Below are 18153 nucleotides of genomic sequence, written 5' to 3'. Positions count from 1 at the left end.
TTGACGGTAACATGAGCGGCGCTGCCCTCCCCCGGCGCAGCCCGACACAGACACCGCCGTCGACGACTCGTCACTCCACGCTGGAAGATGGCTGCGGTGGAGCGGACCCCGGTCAGGGAAGGGATCCGGATAGTCTCACTGTGTGTGTGCTGGTACACGGTCAGCTCAGGGGGTAACATCGTCAACAAAATCATCCTGAACGGATTCCCGTACCCGGTCACCGTGTCTCTGTTCCACATTATCTCTATCGTCGTCTTCCTCCCGCCGCTTTTGCGGGCATGGGGAGTCCCCAAAACAGAACTGCCGAGCAGGTACTACCGGTGGTACATCTTGCCTTTAGCTTTCGGAAAATACTTTGCATCTGTATCGGCTCACTTCAGCATATGGAAAGTGCCGGTTTCATATGCGCATACGGGTGAGTATAATAGATTTGTATTAATGTTTTTTTGATAATTGTGAGGCCACCCGGAGCGCGTCCTCCACGGTAACTTGGTGATGTGTCTGCGGTCAGCTGATGTTAGCTTCGCAGCTAACGCCGGGCAACACGGCGACACCGAGAATTTAACTCGCCTGTGGGCCCCAGCTAATGTTGGCGTCGTGCAGGTCGGGAACAGACAGGCTTTCGCGGGTCTAATTAACTCACCACTGGTTCTCTAACTACAGTCTAGTCCGCTTTAAACTCCATAAAGGAGTAACTGTGCGGCTGCCGTGAGCTAGCTAGCCAACTTAATCAACGCTGATATAGTACGTGAGGGGGGAGGGTCCATGACTGAACCTGCTCTGTGGTGTTGCACTGTGCTCCTCTAACTTTCATCTCAAGACTTACCAGTTAAAAATCAGCTGCTAATACAATTGATTTTTCTCCTAAAAACGCGCGTGAAATACCTGCTGCGGAAATTCAATAATCCTAACTAGCTCCACGTATTAGCAGTTATAAGTTACACTCCAGTTTATTAGCAATACCTTGACTAAAACTAGCTGATTCAGTCTACTACAAAAATCCTTCCTTTATTAAAGTTCTAATACACAGTTATTAGTGGTAGAAGAAATACTCGGGTCTTTTACGTAAGTAAAAGTGACAATACAATCAGAATCAGCTCTGTTGGCCAAGTATGTTTGTGCATACAGTAACATTTGACTCCGCTTTTCAGTGTCTCTCCTTGTACTCAGTGTAAACGCAGCACCAACAACAACGTTCAGGAAGATACACATGAGTACTATGTAAAAGGAAGTAGACGAAAAATAAAAATTTAGAAAATATAGACACGTATAGTTAAGTAAAAGATTTTAAAAAAAAATAAACATATGACTACTAGATACATGCTAGTAGTTTACTTTCTATAAATGCAGTAGGTGGTTATATACATAAGTGCATGTATAGGCTACATATCTACACACAGTAGTAGTGTAGAAACACTATAGGACCAATTAAACGCCATGCATTCAAACTTTTACAGTTTTTTAATAACAAGTGCAGAAACATTACTGTCAAAATAGACTTGAAGTTCTCATTATACAGAATGGCCCATTCCAATACAGTATGTAAAGCTTGCAGCCACTAGTTGATTAATTGATAATTCTGTTGACAGAAAATAAACCTGCAACTATTTTGATAATCGATTCATCGTTTCGGTTATTTTTCAAGCACAAATTACAAATATTCTCATGTGTCAGCTTCTCAAATGAAATGCTTTTCTTTGTCGTATATGACAGTAAACTGAACATCTTTACTTTTGGTCATGAAAATAATAATTTTGTTGCTGCCCTAATAATATATATTACATGGGATTATTGATGCATTAATGTGTAAGCATCATTTATGATGTTGCATGGTAAAGGTGGAGCTAATTTTAACAAATTTATATACTGCCAGGTTGCTGATATTCAATAATACATTATAATTAATTTGTTAATTCTATGTTGTATTACTGATATGAATCTGTGAACTAACTAGTCAGATTAATGTAGTGAAGTAAAAAGTACAACATTTCACTCAGAAATCTAGGGGAGTAGAAGTATAAAGTAGCATAGAATAGAAATACTCAACTACAGTATAAGTGTCAAAAAATGGTAGTCTTTGTGTAAATGTCCTTAGTCGCTTTCCACTACTGTCATTTTTTGATGCTACTGTTGTAGAGGAGTTCATTCAGCTTTTTGGTCTTTCGGTCTTTCGGAGGCTGGGGTTTGTGGTGAGCTTTCTAAAAAATTAATCCGCCCTATTTGTATCAACCCGGGTAGACTTAATATAAGAAACGCTTCTCAGTGTAACGCAGTATGGCTCAACAGCACCACAAATTACGCCCTCCAAAATGATCATAAGGTTGAATCAATGCTTCTCTTAAACAGTTTCAGGAAAAGATCATCACTGTCATGAAAGCAGGATTCATTGCATGGGTGTGTTTAGACTGCTTTGCTTAATAAAGTGACAACTGACTCTATAGCAAAACCTGTGAATTAGATAGTCCCCCTAACTCAAAGTAATCTATCTTACCTTGAAATAGAAGAAAGTAAACTTGAAAGGAAACCGTTTTATGTAAGTATAGACCTCCTCTGAAACACTCCAAAGATCCCTGGTGGTGTTTAGCAACCAGTAGGATTTATTGCAGTGCTATTGTATTAAACTGTGTTAGTTTTAACTAGGTGTACCTAATAAACTGGCAACTGAGTGCCTAGTGAAACCTGGGGAAGAAAATTGTCAACTTTCAAGAGACTGTCTTAACTTCAAATCATGTGAGGAAACTTGAAAATAAGCTAATTCTTTCATGTTTAGACCTCCTTTACACCACTTCAAAGACGCCTGGTGGTCTTTGGACTCAGTCTAAGAGCGTTTGCTGCCATGTCAAAAAATTCTGAAAGTCCTCCTGTCATTAAAGAGGACAGTTTCCATCAGTACTGGCACTGGTTTTGAAACTGGAAAGAAGTTGCCAGTCTAATACAACAGCCCAGCAATAAATTCTAACTTCATGAAGGTTTATAAGGGTCCTTTTGGAGGGCAGTTTTTTAACACTACCGGATCTGGTTTTGGCACATTTAAAAAAAACTAGTGAAAGTGTCAATCGTTTGAATACATAACTAGGTTGTCATGACTCTTGAGTAAAACTCTGTCATTGTTAGTGACACATCAGATCAAACATACTGTAATTGTAAATTAGTCAGCAAATAAATGGTGCAACACAGCAGAGGCATGTGAAGACCAGAGAGACGCAAGTTAAGTGTTTGGCAGAGGCGTGGGCCTTGCTCAGACGTAGGAGCATTTTTTAGTCCAAACTTCAGTCTAGTAAGCTCTGCCTGCAGTTGCCAATGGTTATTGCATGTTTGTCAAGAAAAAAGAAAGCAAACTAACATTATCCCATTTTCTATCTGTTTCTTTCACAGTCAAAGCCACAATGCCAATATGGGTTGTGCTGTTATCAAGAATTATCATGAGAGAGAAGCAAACCACGAAGGTGAGTAGGTTCAACACAGCTAACAGGGTACAAGGCTTGCTCTGTTTCAGTCTGTTCCTCAAGTGTTTGAGACTCAGCAGTGGTGATGTGGCACAGTACTGCGCCTGTACTGCATCTCATATTACGGCCATCTGCAGGGGCTTTTGTCCCCGAAGCTGATCAGGTGCTCCGTGGGAAGGTGGAGGTCAGGGAGGGAAACTAATTTTCATGACCACAAGCCAGCCACATTCACCTGGTAAATCCCCAAAGTCACTCACCACTTTATATATTAGGAGCCAACTGGGTTTATGTTTATGCACGTGTGTTTTCTTACATGCATAGTATCATGGTATGCAGTGTGTGGGGGGGGGGATCTAGGTCCTAGGTGGACTGGCTGATCCACTTGAGTCAGTGGAATTAAGTATATCCTGGAGTGTATGTCACTGCAAGACTATGTTAGAATTGCATCAGGCAGAACGTCTTCACAAATAAACCAAACCTTCAATTCAAGTAATTTTTTGTTAATTTTTAATCAATTCGGACAAAAAAAATTGTCGAATGGTGTCATGATCATATCCCTGTATACAAATCTGCTAGAAAATTTACAGTAGTAAAATTAACGAGCTAATGAATTATCTACAGATGCAAAAAAAAAGGTAATTTTCAATATAAATTTTATATTATTTTCTCTGTTAATCAATTGTGTGGACTATAAAATTTAGAAAATTGTGGTAAATGTGCATCACAAATTTCCTAGAGCCCAGGGTGAGGTCTTCAGATGTCTTGTTAAGTTGAACCGTTGGTCCAAAGTCAAGAAATATTCAGCAGACTGTTATAGAAGGCTAAGAAAGCGAACAAATATTCATGATCAAGAGGCTGGAAGAAATTATTATTTAGACTATTTTGCTTATAAAAAAAAACTTAAACAAATTATAAATTGTCAAAGTTGTCTGTTTGATTTTCTTAGCCTCTGGTTGTGATAACAATGCATAGTATTGCTTAACTAAAAACACAAAATTGAATATGACCAAGTCTAAATTAGCCTTGACACTCCTTCCATATATATATTATAGAAGACTCCATAGAACACAATACAAAATACTATACTATAGGAAACCGTTAAAGGGGAAGTATGCTGTAGACTGTATTTTCTTCATGCACAGCTATTGTATTCACTTGTCAAACTGTTAAATCGTATTGGCTTTACTAACTATGATGTAGTTCTACCTTTTGGTAATATGCACTGTGCAGCTGTATTTTGTAAAAAAAAAAACAAAAAACTGATCAAGATTCAATATCTGCCTCTACTTGGTATTAAAGAATCAGGATTGGAAGCACAAAAGTTTAATTGTTACAGTGGTAACAATTTTTGACATCTCTGTGATGCAGCTTCGTTTTCCACCCCGATGGTGGAACATTTTACAGTAAAGGTTGGCTAAATGTGAATGAGTCTAACATCAGCTTGTCATGTTTACTTTCCAGTCAGAAGTTCAGTGTTTAGACAGGCTGAGTCCACGGACTGAGGACGTAGGTGTTGATGACGTGTTACTGAGTGTTTAGAGATCCTGTTCGAGGAGTAGTCGGCCACACTGTTCTGTACTGAGAAACCCTAAGTGGTATGAAACACACTAGAACATCTTATAGACTGAATAAGTGCCTTGTTAAAATAATATATCTCAGCTCAGTGTTTTCACTTGACTCAGCTTTATTTAAAAATGACTTTGAAGTTCTTTTCAGACACCACAGAATGTACAAAATAGACTCATTGTCCATTTTATAAGGTACACTGGTACAACCTCATGTGTTCCAATACAGCAGGCCTGCCATAACATCTATCTTTATGAAGCTCATAACGTTTACTTTATGTTGACAGTCAGAAATTATTCTAAGTTTTTGTCCTTCCCATTTAGAGACGGGGGGGGGGTAAATCTTTCAGTCTGTTAAACATTAAGAAAAAGTGAAGAAATGCTACTTAAAATTTCTGAGCCCAGGGTGATGTCTTCAGTTTGTTTGTTTTGTCTGACTGGCAGTCCAACACCTAAAGACATTCAATTTACTGTCTTCTTTGATGAGCAAAACCAGCAAATTTTCACATTTGAATGTTTAGCATTTTTGCTTGAAAACTGACTGAAAAGATTAATGAATTATTGAAATAGTTGCAGATTAATTTTCTTAAGATCAACTGGTTGATTAATTGACTAATTCGACTCAATTTTAGTCATCTCTAATATAATGCAGTCCAGTACAGCTCCACCAATAGCTATGACTCAAGTGCTAAAACACAATTTAATGAACACCTCTATGACATTGTCCACAATAACTGAAGATTACAGGTGTTATAAAAGTAGACTCTATGGCAGAACAGTTGTCTCAGATCGCATCGGACTGTACAGGCGTATGTAATGGGTGACTAGGTCAGTACCTAGTATATCGCTGTCCCGCATACGGTCAATGTGCGAAATTGAGGACATTGTTGAAAACTGTTGTGGAACTGCTGTACACAACTGCTTTCAGTGGAAAGTAGCTAAAGCCTGCTCAAACATCCGCTAAATGTGGTTAGATGGCATAATATGCCGATTAGCATATTCATGATAACATTGCATTGTCCTGGCATTCTGTCTTGTGTCAGCTGGTTTCAGCCCTTTATCTGTTTGCTTCTCTCCTACACTCTGTGCTCACATATACGGTATTTTAATAAAGATGAATCCCCAATAAAGCTGTTCGCATCTACAGGTTTTTCTGTTTCTGTTGTCAGACAACGGAACAAGTATGAAATAGTGACTAAAACGTGGCCAATTAAGACTACATGTTAACCAGCGGTCACTACCAAGTCATTTCCAAGCTGCTGCTCTGCGCTGCTAATGTGCTGATTTTACAACCGCGATGCCGCCTTACAAAATCACCATACACATGAGTTAGAGACAATTTGCTGTGCAATTTTGGCTTATTTACCTGTAAAATGATCACTCGGGGAAAAGTTAGAACCTCATTCACGCCTGCATCAGCTACCCTACGGTCGGATGAACGAGAGGCGTGCCTGCGGAAGGAAAGCCGGACCTTGAGCTCAAGGGGCAATAATGGTGACTCTCCTCTATGGAAAGTAGCTAAGGTTTTTCCAAAAAGTCTCTGGATCTGTAACTAGGTGCTTTTTGGAAAAAAGAAAAGTCGCTAAAGGGTTCTGAGAGTCTATTAAATTTAGCGACAAATGTTTGGAAAAAGTTGGCAAAACTGCCTCCTGATGATGCAATAGAAACTGTTCGCACCAGTTCATTTTAAAAGTGCAACAGCCAATGGGGAAACTGCAACACTCGGCCAGCTGTCCAGTGGTGTAACTTTATCACTCAGTTAGTCCATCAGCGACGGACATTCGCTTTCAGGGGGCGGGCCAGCTGTTGCGTTCCAGCTAAAAAAGGACAATGAATGTATATCATCACGAACTGAGTGCATATGATTAAACTGTAACTTCGTCAGTTGTATTCCTATAGTTTTGTATCTTTTACTTTTGAGCGCAGAAAGCATTCAAGGTGAATTCTCATAGTTGTTTAGGATAGCAGAAACGGGACCACAATGTAGGCCTCTCTGAAATAGATGAGGCGTCTCTTAATTTTCGAGGTTACAAAAAATAACCAGCACTTTCCAGTTGTGTACTCGTGTTTAAAGTACAATTAGATCCGCATTTGCGGGATATACCAGCCTGTTTGCTGTGTCTCTGTACTTTTTACTGATATGATACAAATTACTGGAGCAATGAAACTGGGCATTTTGATCGTTTGATTGCAGTAAATTGGTGCAATTGGCCCGTAGGTGCTCAGTGCAGGTCTAGCATTTCTCATGATTAAAAATTTTAAATATGCAAATAAATGTTGCTGTAGATGTTAAGATAGTTTCAGCCCGCGAGGTGTTGTCCCCACGCTAAAAGGGGTAGTAGGTCCACCTGCAGTCTATGAAGTAGTGCCTGTACTACAGTTAAATGTTGTTAACACATGCTTGGGTAGATGAATTTTGAAATAGTGTCCTTTCAATGCAATTTTGTAAAGTTTATTGCAGAAGTTTTGTAAGAAATATTTCTCTGAGGCTGCCACTTTTCTCTGGGAGGTTAAAATCGGACTGTGCTTCAGATTATTAGTTCAGAGAAGTATAGGAAACGTCATCTCACATTTTCTGAGCAAAATAGGAATGCAGCCTGAAATACCAAAACCCAATTTACCACACTATTAGCTTGCAGAACTACTATCTTAATGGATTTCTTGTCATAGCAATCCAGTACTTTATTTTTATATTATTGTTGTTGAGATATCACCACACAAATATTAGGTGTCAACAGGCCATTCATAGTCCTACTCATCTTGATCTGCTGTCTGCAATTAATGAGTATTGTCATTATCGATTAGAGCTGCGACAAATTAAAATTAATTGAGAACTGTTTTTGTAATTGTGTGAGAAAATTTTCAAGCAAAATTGTAAACATAGACAGGTTCCAGCTTCTCAAATGTAATGGTTTGATGCTTTATTTGTTATATATATAACTTAAATTGATATATATTGAGGCTTATTAACGATTTATTTTCAGATTATTGGTCTAATGGTTTAGTTTATAAAATGATAGAAAAAAGTGAAAATGTTCATCAGAATTTCCTAAAGCCGTAGGGCTGCTCGATATTGAGGGGTTCGTCTGTGTTTTGCTAAAATCAAAAGATGTTCACTTTACCGTGACACAAAATCGAGAAAAGCAGCATAATTTTTCTGTCAATTGTTGCATTTTAGTGTAATGACCTGGGGTCCTGGATTGCGGGTTGGGAAACACCGCCTGAAGCAGCAAATGATATTTTAGTTCTCTATTGCCCTTGATAAACTACTTAAGTGTTGTTTGTAATTTCTTTATTGCCGACTCTGCCCTCTGTCTCTATGTGGTCCTTGCTGTAGGTGTACGTATCGCTCATCCCCATCATCGGTGGAGTGCTGCTTGCCACAGCGACTGAGCTGTCCTTTGATGTCTCGGGATTGATCAGTGCTCTGGCTGCCACGCTCTGCTTTTCTCTGCAGAACATCTTCTCCAAAAAGGTAAATCATCCTCGTGCTGGTATGTGCCACACGATCCCTGCACTGTGGAGGTTGGTGGGAGGGAGCTAATTGGGGGAAAAAAACTTCTCTGTAACTTCTTGGTGGTTTGGTGTGAGAGGCCTTCAACTGAAATCCTCGTTTGTGGTTTTGTGTGTGTAAAATTGCAGTAGGAAAGGAGAAGTGGCTCTGTGTTGAAAATATCAGGAGGGACAGCTGGATTTCACAAGAGGACAATTTACTGTAATCTCAAAAGTGGGCTTAAAAGGATAATTCCTTTTTTTTTTTTTCTTTCTTTTTTTTTTCTTTCAGCTTTGACCTTGTGTACCTGGAGCTTTCTGTCACGATTTACGTTGTGCTGTTGCATGTCACACATGTACTTGTATGTGTATTTTGACACTGTGTTGGTTTAGATCAAATTATTGGCTTCATCAACAATATTGTTGACATTTTTCTGCTGCTTGCGACGAGGAGTTCGAAATACGTTTATTTAGTGGCTTAAGACATAGGGTTTGCAAGACATCTTAATGGCACTTATGTGTTGTATGAAATAATTAACATGCTGGTCACGATGGCTAATATCGCAGTATGTGCAAGTTTCAGACAGTGAGTTCGGTTAGTGTCCAGTTTTTACATGCCTTTAAACTTTTTTCAAATTTTATTGCCGTACTCAGTATTACAAGCCAATATTAAGAATAATGTTTAGGGGGACTGGAAGGAGAATCTTACCTCTAAATGCTGGATTCAGGTAGCCGCTGCTATACTGTATTCTGCCACAAGATGGTGGCTGCATTTCTTTGAGCCTTTTTACAGGTCTTCCTCAAGGCAATTAAAACTCAAAGTGGTTCAATGATCATACTCTCTTGACAACATCAAAGTGAGAACCCCAGCTTTTTTCAGCCATTGCAACTTTATGACAAACTGATCAGATTTGAAGACAGTCGTCAAATGTAGGCGCATAAGAAAAATAAGGCCCAGGTTTCAAATAACTCTACTGGCACTAAACTGACTTTTTAGGTGTACAGGGGCAGGTGGAGTGGTTAAAGCCTGGAGAATGGCTTTTTTGTGCAAAGAATCAGGTTCTTTGATGTTACTTAAAACTTAACTGATTAATGATTTGATCTCATTCAGTGTGTAGTGATCAACAGAAAGTTTCAGAACAGGGAAAAACCCAAGAATTTACAGCATCTTTACATCTCCTGTGCCAGTCCAGTTGTGACTCTTATTTATTTTTCCAATATCTTCTTCTTTTTCTTCTTCTTTTTCTTTTTTTAAGGTGTTGCGTGACACACGGGTCCACCACCTGAGGCTTCTGAACATCCTGGGCTTTAATGCTGTGATCTTCATGCTGCCCACCTGGGTTCTGGTGGATCTCTCTGTGTTTCTTGTGAATGGAGACATGGTGAGTTGCAAAAACAGCTTTTGAATGGAGTCTGACATTTGTAGCGTCATTTGTATCGTTTTGATCATGAACTTTGTATGATAACGTGTGTTTCTTGACAAGAAATTATCATATTGTTCAATTAAATAGCAAGAAAAAATGCTTTATTATGTATTTCAGAATTGAACAGCTGTAATAAATAATTTATACGATACAATACCATAAATAATTACATCCAATTGAAGATTTAAGTGGTTCTTCTGTGCGTCACACTTTAAACTCCTTGATGAACAAGTCAGCTACCTTTTAATAATTTTCTGTAGCATTCTGTGACCAGACGGATTCAGCCAGTCATTAATCAAATCTTCACAGTTTTGTTCTACAGTAATTTGACATTATGCAGGGTTAGACATCTCAGAAAAATTAACACTTGCAAAAATGATTAGGGCATGCATGCTTAAAACGACCCCGATTTTGATCTTTATAGTTTGTGTCAGGGCTGAAACTAACAATTGAAACATTGGTTATTTTAGGTTAATCAGTTAGTCTACAAAATGTCAAAAAACGGTGAAAAATGTCCACAACAACTTCCCAGAACCCGGTGACTTCAGTTTGTTTATTTCATCTGACCAAAAGCCAGCATCCCAAAAGATAATGGAAGAGCATGGTCAGAATTCAGCAGCATTCGGCTTAATTTAAAACCGTAAACATTACTTGACAAAACTCATTATCTTCTTACCCTTTTTTTTTTGTCTTTTCTCTTCCCAGTCGGACGTCTCAGGATGGACAGGTACCTTTGTCCTCCTGCTCATTAGCGGCTTCTGCAACTTTGCCCAGAATGTCATCGCCTTCAGCGTGCTCAATCTCGTCAGCCCTCTCAGCTACGCGGTCGCCAACGCCACCAAGAGGATCATGGTCATCAGCATCTCACTGCTAATGCTGCGCAACCCAGTCACCCTCACCAACGTGTTGGGTATGATGACCGCCATAGTTGGGGTTTTCCTCTACAACAAGGTGAGTGGTCCCCCCGGTCCACTGGGTGTCAGCAGGTCAGGCAGGGATGGAGGAAGAGGTGCAAATGAGACAGATGAAAACTCCTCAGACTACATATGGGCCAGCATATACTTGGTACTGATATGAATGTGACAACACAGTATCAGCAGATAACATAAGCCTGAGTTATGGGCCTGTTTCCAAACACTAGATCTACAGATTTCTACAGTTTTTCTATAGAAAAAAAAGTGCTGCCTCTGCCTTATTTTATGGTGATATACTAAAAAAGAAAGTTACTGCAATAATGCATTTTTTTTTTTTTAATCATAATAACCAGCTCTCATTAGGAGGATGGATAGACGGATGTATTTTTAAAACAATAAAGGGAAATACAGGACTGCAGTTGCCCAGCCTGATTGTGCTTCTCCTCTGTTACCAGGCCAAGTATGACGCTAACAAGCAGAAGAAGCTGCTGCCAAGCACTAAGCAGGACCTGATGTCCTTTGACAACCCGGCACTGGAGAAAATCCAGGCCAACGGGTCAGTGCCTTTCTCCCACGGCTCAGAGCAGCAGCACAGCTGGAACAACGTGCTGACCGACCACTTCCAGTACAGCCGACAGGCCTACACGACAAACTACAACAGCAACCACCAGTATGTGGTGTAAAGGAGGAGGCTGTCCTCACTCTGGGTCGCTGACATAGACATTAGTGTGTGTAGCCGCCACCCCACCTGCACCCCCCTCCCCCCTCCCCCAGCGGCGGGTCCTCTCCGCCCCGATTCACACTTGAGACTGAAGGCAAGGGCCGTTTGTTCTGAGAGGAAAAATGAGTCAGTCTGGATGGGCCAGTGATGTGATCTCTCCCACGCTCCTCTCTGTCTAAACTTCACTTTTTGACAGCCTCACTCTACGTCATTGTCTATTTATTACTTTTGGATGGTCTGAGAGAAAACAAAGCTCATATCAGGCATTTTCAGACATTGTGGTGAAGGATGAAGCCATGTTATTCAGACAGAGAAATCTGCCACAGCAGGTAGTTGATCAATGATTACTCACTGTTTGGAAATGTTTGAGTTTTGTTTTTCACAACCAGCCACAAATTGATTTGGATAATTTTGTTCACTTTCAGAGGAAAGGATGTCAGCTGTAATTATTTTTCTGTGAACATGCAAACCAAACAAGATTCTTATCATGTTACATTTTGTAACAAACACATTTTATTGGAAGGCCTTAACCTTTTGGTTTGAGGCATTTCATGTTTAGGATTGTCGTTTTTCTTCATGAGGCACTTGTCATGACGTGAGAAGAAACTAATTGTTCAAATTTTCCTCAGTGAATAGATGGGTTCACTATTCAGAATTTTGAGGCAGGCGGTATTTGTTTGTGGACTGTGGGCGATTTTAGGCAAGAGTCACCTAAAAAAAAAAATTTGGGAAATTTGTGGTCTTTTAGACTTTGTCTGATGGTACGATAATTTAATCAGCCTTTCACAAGGTGTTTTGAGACAGGAATGGTTCTATGGAGTAATATCAGTTTAGCCCTCTGGTCCAGGCTGAAATATCTCAACAACTATCGGATGGGTGGTTCAAAAATACAAGTGCCCGATGAAGAAAAATGGCCAAAGTTCAACAGTGTGTCTGCAAGAAGCTGATGCTTGTGAACTTCTCACTCATGTATATCAGTAAAATTTCAGTCAGACTTGTTGTCAGCTAAGTGTTTTGAACGGCCACTGTTTAAAACCTGCTTTTCTGAGACGGCTTTACAAAACGCAACATAAAGTGTTCGTGTCTTTGAACTAGGACACATTTTCCTGAAAACCAAGAGCGAGACCGCCTCTGTTGCTCAGAAACAGTCAATGACCTCCCTCAGATCTGTCCTTTTCCCCAAGGTAACAAAGAAGTTATCGTTTGTTATCGTGGAGGATAAATGTAAAAAGTTGGCTTAAAATTAGATTTACCAAAACAAAGCATCCTTGTAATACGGACCACAACAGCTACATACTGTAAGACTCTTAGGGAGTCTAACCATGTACAATGTAAGAGATGTTACAATGAATTATTTTGCTTTAATAGTTTGAAGAATCGATTTAATTTTTTTTTTAAATTGATTATTTGTATTTATTGCTCTGCGAAGCCTCTCGGACAGAGTGAGATTTTCTCTCCTGTCAGGCGATTTTTCAGTCTGAACCAAAGCTGCTCTATCATGTTTTATGTTTTTTAAACAGAGGTCTGTGTCGAGCTTGCTCATCATGAAACAACTAAGCGCGCCTGTCAAGTGACATCATAGCCCTGCTGTTTAATTGAAGCATTTTTGTAACAATGGTTTCAGACGGTCACTGGACAGACTTGATTTAAAACGAGACCTGCATGAAATCAGAGTAGTATAACTAAAGATTCAGCTGTAATTTCAGGTGGATCTGAGGCTTGATTGTCATTATTAATTACAGAGTTGATATTGTTAATCATTTATTTCTGAAAAGCCTTTTTTACTGCTTGAAGAACAGTTTACTGTAGGAAACATCAGACACTTGTTTCTCTCCTAGCATGATTGCTTCTGTTATCTCAGATGCACACTGAGCATCTCACTGCAGCAATATAAAGTTTTTATTTTCTTTTTTTGTGATATGACTATATCTAGATTTGAAATCAATGTATATTTTTGGGGACAACATGACATTAATTTAATTTTTGTAAAATTGCCATTTGTAGCCCGGAAGCTTGTTTTTTTCCAGCCGTAGTTCCTGGAAGATATGGGGGGGGTGGTGCAGTTATATTCTATTTTTTTTTTTTTTCCAATTGTACTATGTTTGCCTTCTCTAATGGTTTTAAAACACTGTCACAGTATTTAGTCTGGATAAAAATCCCAAGAGGATCCTGCGCAGATCTCTGTGGGATTGGTACGCTTTGGGGTTCCAGGAGACATATTAGTATCCGTAATTGTATGCTTACTCCTCTATGACATAATTTGTAGGATCTTGGGAAATCAAAGCTGCTCTGATTTTCTCCAGCAGGGAGGCAAATCAACAACACTTCCACAGGTAACCAAATGTGAGGTCTTGTTTTAAAAAAGAAAAAAAAAAATATGTAAAGCTGGCTGTTTGACACTGATTGGCCAGAAAAGTAGAAACACCTGTATGATGTAATGTAGTGAATTTTAACAGCCCCGGCGTAGTGAATAATTACTACCTTACTCAAATGTCCATTTCTTTGTTAAGACTGCTGCTGTAGTTGTTTCTGTGTTGACAGTTGTACACTTTTTTGGACTGCATTAAATTGAAACAGTGTAAGTAGTAGTATCCTTGAAATCTAATGCAGTCCAATACAACGACACATAATAAAGCCTCAGAAATGACAAAGGAGTTGAATCAAAACAACTGAGACGGTGACAGCATCAATTAAAATGATCAATTTCATAAAGACGCCATTTATCTGTTGGAATGTTTTTGTTTTCAGTTAGTTTTAGTTCAGCTGTTATGAGAACTTCATTACCAAAATTTTCTAGATTAACACTGAATTAAATTACCATCTAATGTTAAAGTGCTGAAATCGGAGAATTACCACCAAGCTCCCGTCAACTCCTGCAAGCAGCCGTTTCAAGCTAAAGCGGCTGAGATAAGCTCGCACTACCATCTAAACACCTAACAGCAGACAAATTTACCGAGTTCCTGCAGAACACAGTGGGGCATTTAGCAGCTGAAGAGCTGCTGTCGAATGGAAATAATTCACCAGGTGGCCAGAAACATGTGTGTTTATTAATAAACTTTAACATCTTGCTAGTTTCTACCACAGTTATATGACAATACAATAATCTGAAAAAGCTTTTTTTTTTTTTTTTTTTTTTTTAATCAGTCCTCCTCCTGATTATATAAAAAAACTCCAAGCACCAGCAGTCAGTCAGGTGATGCAGTGTTTTCTACAACTGGTCATTTGGAAAGATTGTCACATGTGAGAAACTTGTTTTGTAGATATCAAGAAGGAAATTTTCTCCCTTTAATCATCACATATACTTTTAAGAATACACCCCCCCCCCGACTTCAAATTAAAAACTGACTAGTTAGTAAGACATTTCAATAGAGACGCATATTGTGACCAGGATAATAGTTCATCTGCATATCACATCAGATGAAATGTGACCTAAGGTGCACTCCGGGGACAAAACATACTCGGCTAAACTTTATTATGTCAGGAAATGTGAAGCTGAGAGTTGATCCGTCAAAAGTCAGGACTTCTCCGTCGCTGAATGGGGTGATTAGACGTTAAATGGCACTTGTACAAATGACATCCAATCAAACTAAAAATCATCTTATGGTTTTGGAATGTAATATTCATTTGTAATCTGATCTCAGAGGTTGTACTCATTTTCCCCAAATGCTGCAAAAGAGTCTGTAATTTTGGACGCAGTAGCAAGTACAGCTGGTGGACAAAAGTCCTCAACTATAATCAACTTTTCAATGCATTTTTTTTTTTTTGGCCAGAGTGCACTGGGAGAAAGGAATAACAGTACAAGTCACAGTTTGTGACAAGATGTCAAATTTATAAATGACAACATGTAGGACATGAGTTGTCATTTATAAATTTTCCTCTGGTTTTGTTTTGTAATGTCCTGCTGGCTGTTTGTTTCTGTACAGTGAGCTGACTCTTGAGATTAGAAAACTTGATTTGGATGCTGACTCTTTGCTGTAAAGCTGTTCACTGGGATGTAAATGTTAATGAGTCGAGAAAGAGTAAGTTACTTTGTAAAACTTGTATAATTATTATTTTTGTGCGTCTTTAATGGATCCTGAGACAGAATTTTTACTTAACCGATGTTTATAGTTTTATTTATGGTGTCAAGCTATAAAATTGTTGTACAGAAGTGCAGTAACGCACAGTCTTGTCTGCTCATGTTTAGTAAATGCTATTTTTAAGTGTTGGGTTGTGGGGGGTAAATGCATTATGGAATACTGAACATATTAAATGTCTTTTCTCGTACCAGGAGGGTGTTGGTAAAACTCAGTCAGACTATACTATAGGCAGTGATGGAAGAAGTACTTAAATTATATACTCGAGTATTATTAATAGCACAATGTAAAAAATACTTTTACAAATGAAAGTCCTGCATTCAAAATCCTGCTTAGGTAAAAGTACGTAAGTATAATCATGTAGGTTCATTTAAAGGTTCAAAAAAACTACCTAACTACTGTAGTCAAGTGTACAGGACGGTAGTTTAATCCAGGGTTTCCCAATCTAGGGGTCAAAAAATAAATCTGAGGGGTTATGAGATGACTAATGGGACAGGAAAGAAGGACAAAACAAAGTTCTTGAGTGTCTAATTTATTTTTTTTCTCTCTTATTTTTGCCTTCTTGAAAAATCTTGTGCCTCAGACAGTTATTTAAGTCAAACCGTGCGCTACGTTGGTGGAACTGCTAACAACACACAGACATCTGGGACATGACGAGGGGCGCCAACCAAAAACTGCCTCTTTTTTTTTTTTTTTTCTGTTTTTGACCAAAACAGTCAGGAACCACTCCTCTGGTTTAATCTTTAACAACGTGATGTATTTTACAAACTGATCATGTGTCTTAAAATGTAAAATCTTAATCTGCAAAGCAACTACAGCTGCTGAATACATGTAGTGGAGTAAAAAAAAAAGAAAAAAGGACGATAACTGCCTCTTAAATGTAATGGAGTGGAAGGTCACAGAAAATTACCGAAGCACCTCAAACTTTTACTCAATTACATGATGTTAGTAAATGTACTACTTTCCACCACCAACTAAAGCACTGTGACATATAAGCTCCAGAGGCAGAGAAAAATTGGAAAAATGGAAAAATTCAGAAATGTAGGAGTCTTTTTCCCTCACACCGTTGTGGTCATTTATTCTGATGGAAACTTAAAGTCTTATATGTTGTAATAGCATCATATTCTGTCAGTAACTTTTAGGAGAGTGGCTGTTCATTCTGACGCCCCGTAGACTTAACATGCTCTGTTGAGTCTACAGGGGGCCAAACCAGTTTAAACTGGTTCACCTGAAGCTGAAACAATACTGAAGATCACTATAACCAGCTGGTCAGATAATTTAAGGACGCGGGGAGGCCCCTATCATAACCCTGCGTCTGGCCTCAACCACTTTACACCGGTTCATGAACATGGACATGAGCATCTTTACAGGCACAACGCCCTGATGTTTCCTCTCGGGAGCTGAAGGAGACGATAGACAGCTGTGAGTGATGTGACTTTGTATTCATCGGGCAACACTATGGCAAGTGGGAGGATGAAATTGAATGCGTGTCCGCTGGAAGTGTGATTAGTGAATGATCGGCTTGATGTTTCGGAGTGTTTCCTGCCACCTGGTGGCCGAAGATCAATTAACGCAGCATCGATTTCGGTTGTGTCCGGGGGCGCTTAGGGCAGTAAATACCAACATCTTCACTCGATCATCACCTTCTCATTCTGGTCCCCCCCCCCCCCGCGGAATCTTCCAGTGCGGCGCGTCCTTCATCGGACAGGGAAAAAACCCTGTAATCCGCATCCAAACTACCGGGGCTGCATGATCATTCCCAAGAAACCTCCGGGACATTATCGGGAAATAAGGGACCTGTAAAATGGAGCGTTACCTGATTTCTTCTTATGATATTGAAGATGATGCATCTTAGAAACGGTCTTCAATGGTCAGGCGTTGCCGTTTTCAGGACCACTTGAGTTGTGTTCGAACCAGTTGTTAATTGAGGTCAAATTTAATAGAGCCAGAGGCCTGATCGGGGTCCGGGGGGACAAACTCAGACCAGAGCAATGTGAGTTGTAGCTCACTAAGTAACGGAGGTTAACGGACAAACTCAGGGGTCGGGTTTTAATGCAAACAAAGCATCTTTAATACAAACAGCCATCAGCAGCACAGAGTCGGTGCTTTATTGACCTCAAACCAGTGTTTCAAATGTCTCTCCTAACGCGAAAATGTCCCCTGAGGAGTCTCCCAGAGCCAGGTCGGATGTCTCGTGAGAGCGGTTGCGATGGGTCTCACGCAGTTTCCGGCTAGAACATACTCCTACGATGTCCATGCGCTGCTATGTGTACACAGCGACCTTCAGCGGCCGGACCTCCCGGGAGTCAGAGGTCAATCGAAAACCGCCTCCAGGTGAAATGGGCCGCCGATCGATATACCGGTAGCGTCCAAGTGGCCCATTCACATAAGCCGGAGGGTGGAGGGGGGCGGCACTGGGGGCCAGGGGGAGAAGGAACGAGGAAAAGTGCAACTTTATACGGATGTGTCGGCAAAGAGGAGGCCAGAGAACCAATGGGACAGGGACGACGGGGGG

The 18153-nt window shown here is 39.8% G+C and overlaps 1 protein-coding gene across 1 annotated transcript; it reads left to right on the top strand.

Moving 5' to 3' along the window:
• slc35e1 (solute carrier family 35 member E1) lies at positions 1-11600 on the top strand. Its single transcript, XM_040128193.1, has 6 exons — positions 1-415; positions 3376-3446; positions 8349-8486; positions 9760-9885; positions 10633-10878; positions 11297-11600. The coding sequence occupies exons 1-6, from the start codon at positions 88-90 to the stop codon at positions 11522-11524; spliced, it is 1137 nt and encodes a 378-aa protein (XP_039984127.1). The 5' UTR covers positions 1-87; the 3' UTR covers positions 11525-11600.
• Positions 11601-18153: the final 6553 nt, after the last annotated feature.

Source organism: Xiphias gladius, chromosome 6, assembly GCF_016859285.1.
Source record: "Xiphias gladius isolate SHS-SW01 ecotype Sanya breed wild chromosome 6, ASM1685928v1, whole genome shotgun sequence".
Classification (NCBI taxonomy): domain Eukaryota; kingdom Metazoa; phylum Chordata; class Actinopteri; order Istiophoriformes; family Xiphiidae; genus Xiphias; species Xiphias gladius.
The sequence above is the reverse complement of the archived record's forward strand: the minus strand, read 5'-3'. Positions and strand labels throughout refer to the sequence as shown.

Excerpts from the sequence above, each read along its gene's own strand:
- slc35e1 (XM_040128193.1), top strand. The coding sequence starts at position 88 with ATGGCTGCGGTGGAGCGGACCCCGGTCAGGGAAGGGATCCGGATAGTC. Across the intron at positions 416-3,375 it reads GGTTTCATATGCGCATACGG|TCAAAGCCACAATGCCAATA; the intron begins GTGAGTATAATA and ends TTTCTTTCACAG. Across the intron at positions 9,886-10,632 it reads TTCTTGTGAATGGAGACATG|TCGGACGTCTCAGGATGGAC; the intron begins GTGAGTTGCAAA and ends TTCTCTTCCCAG.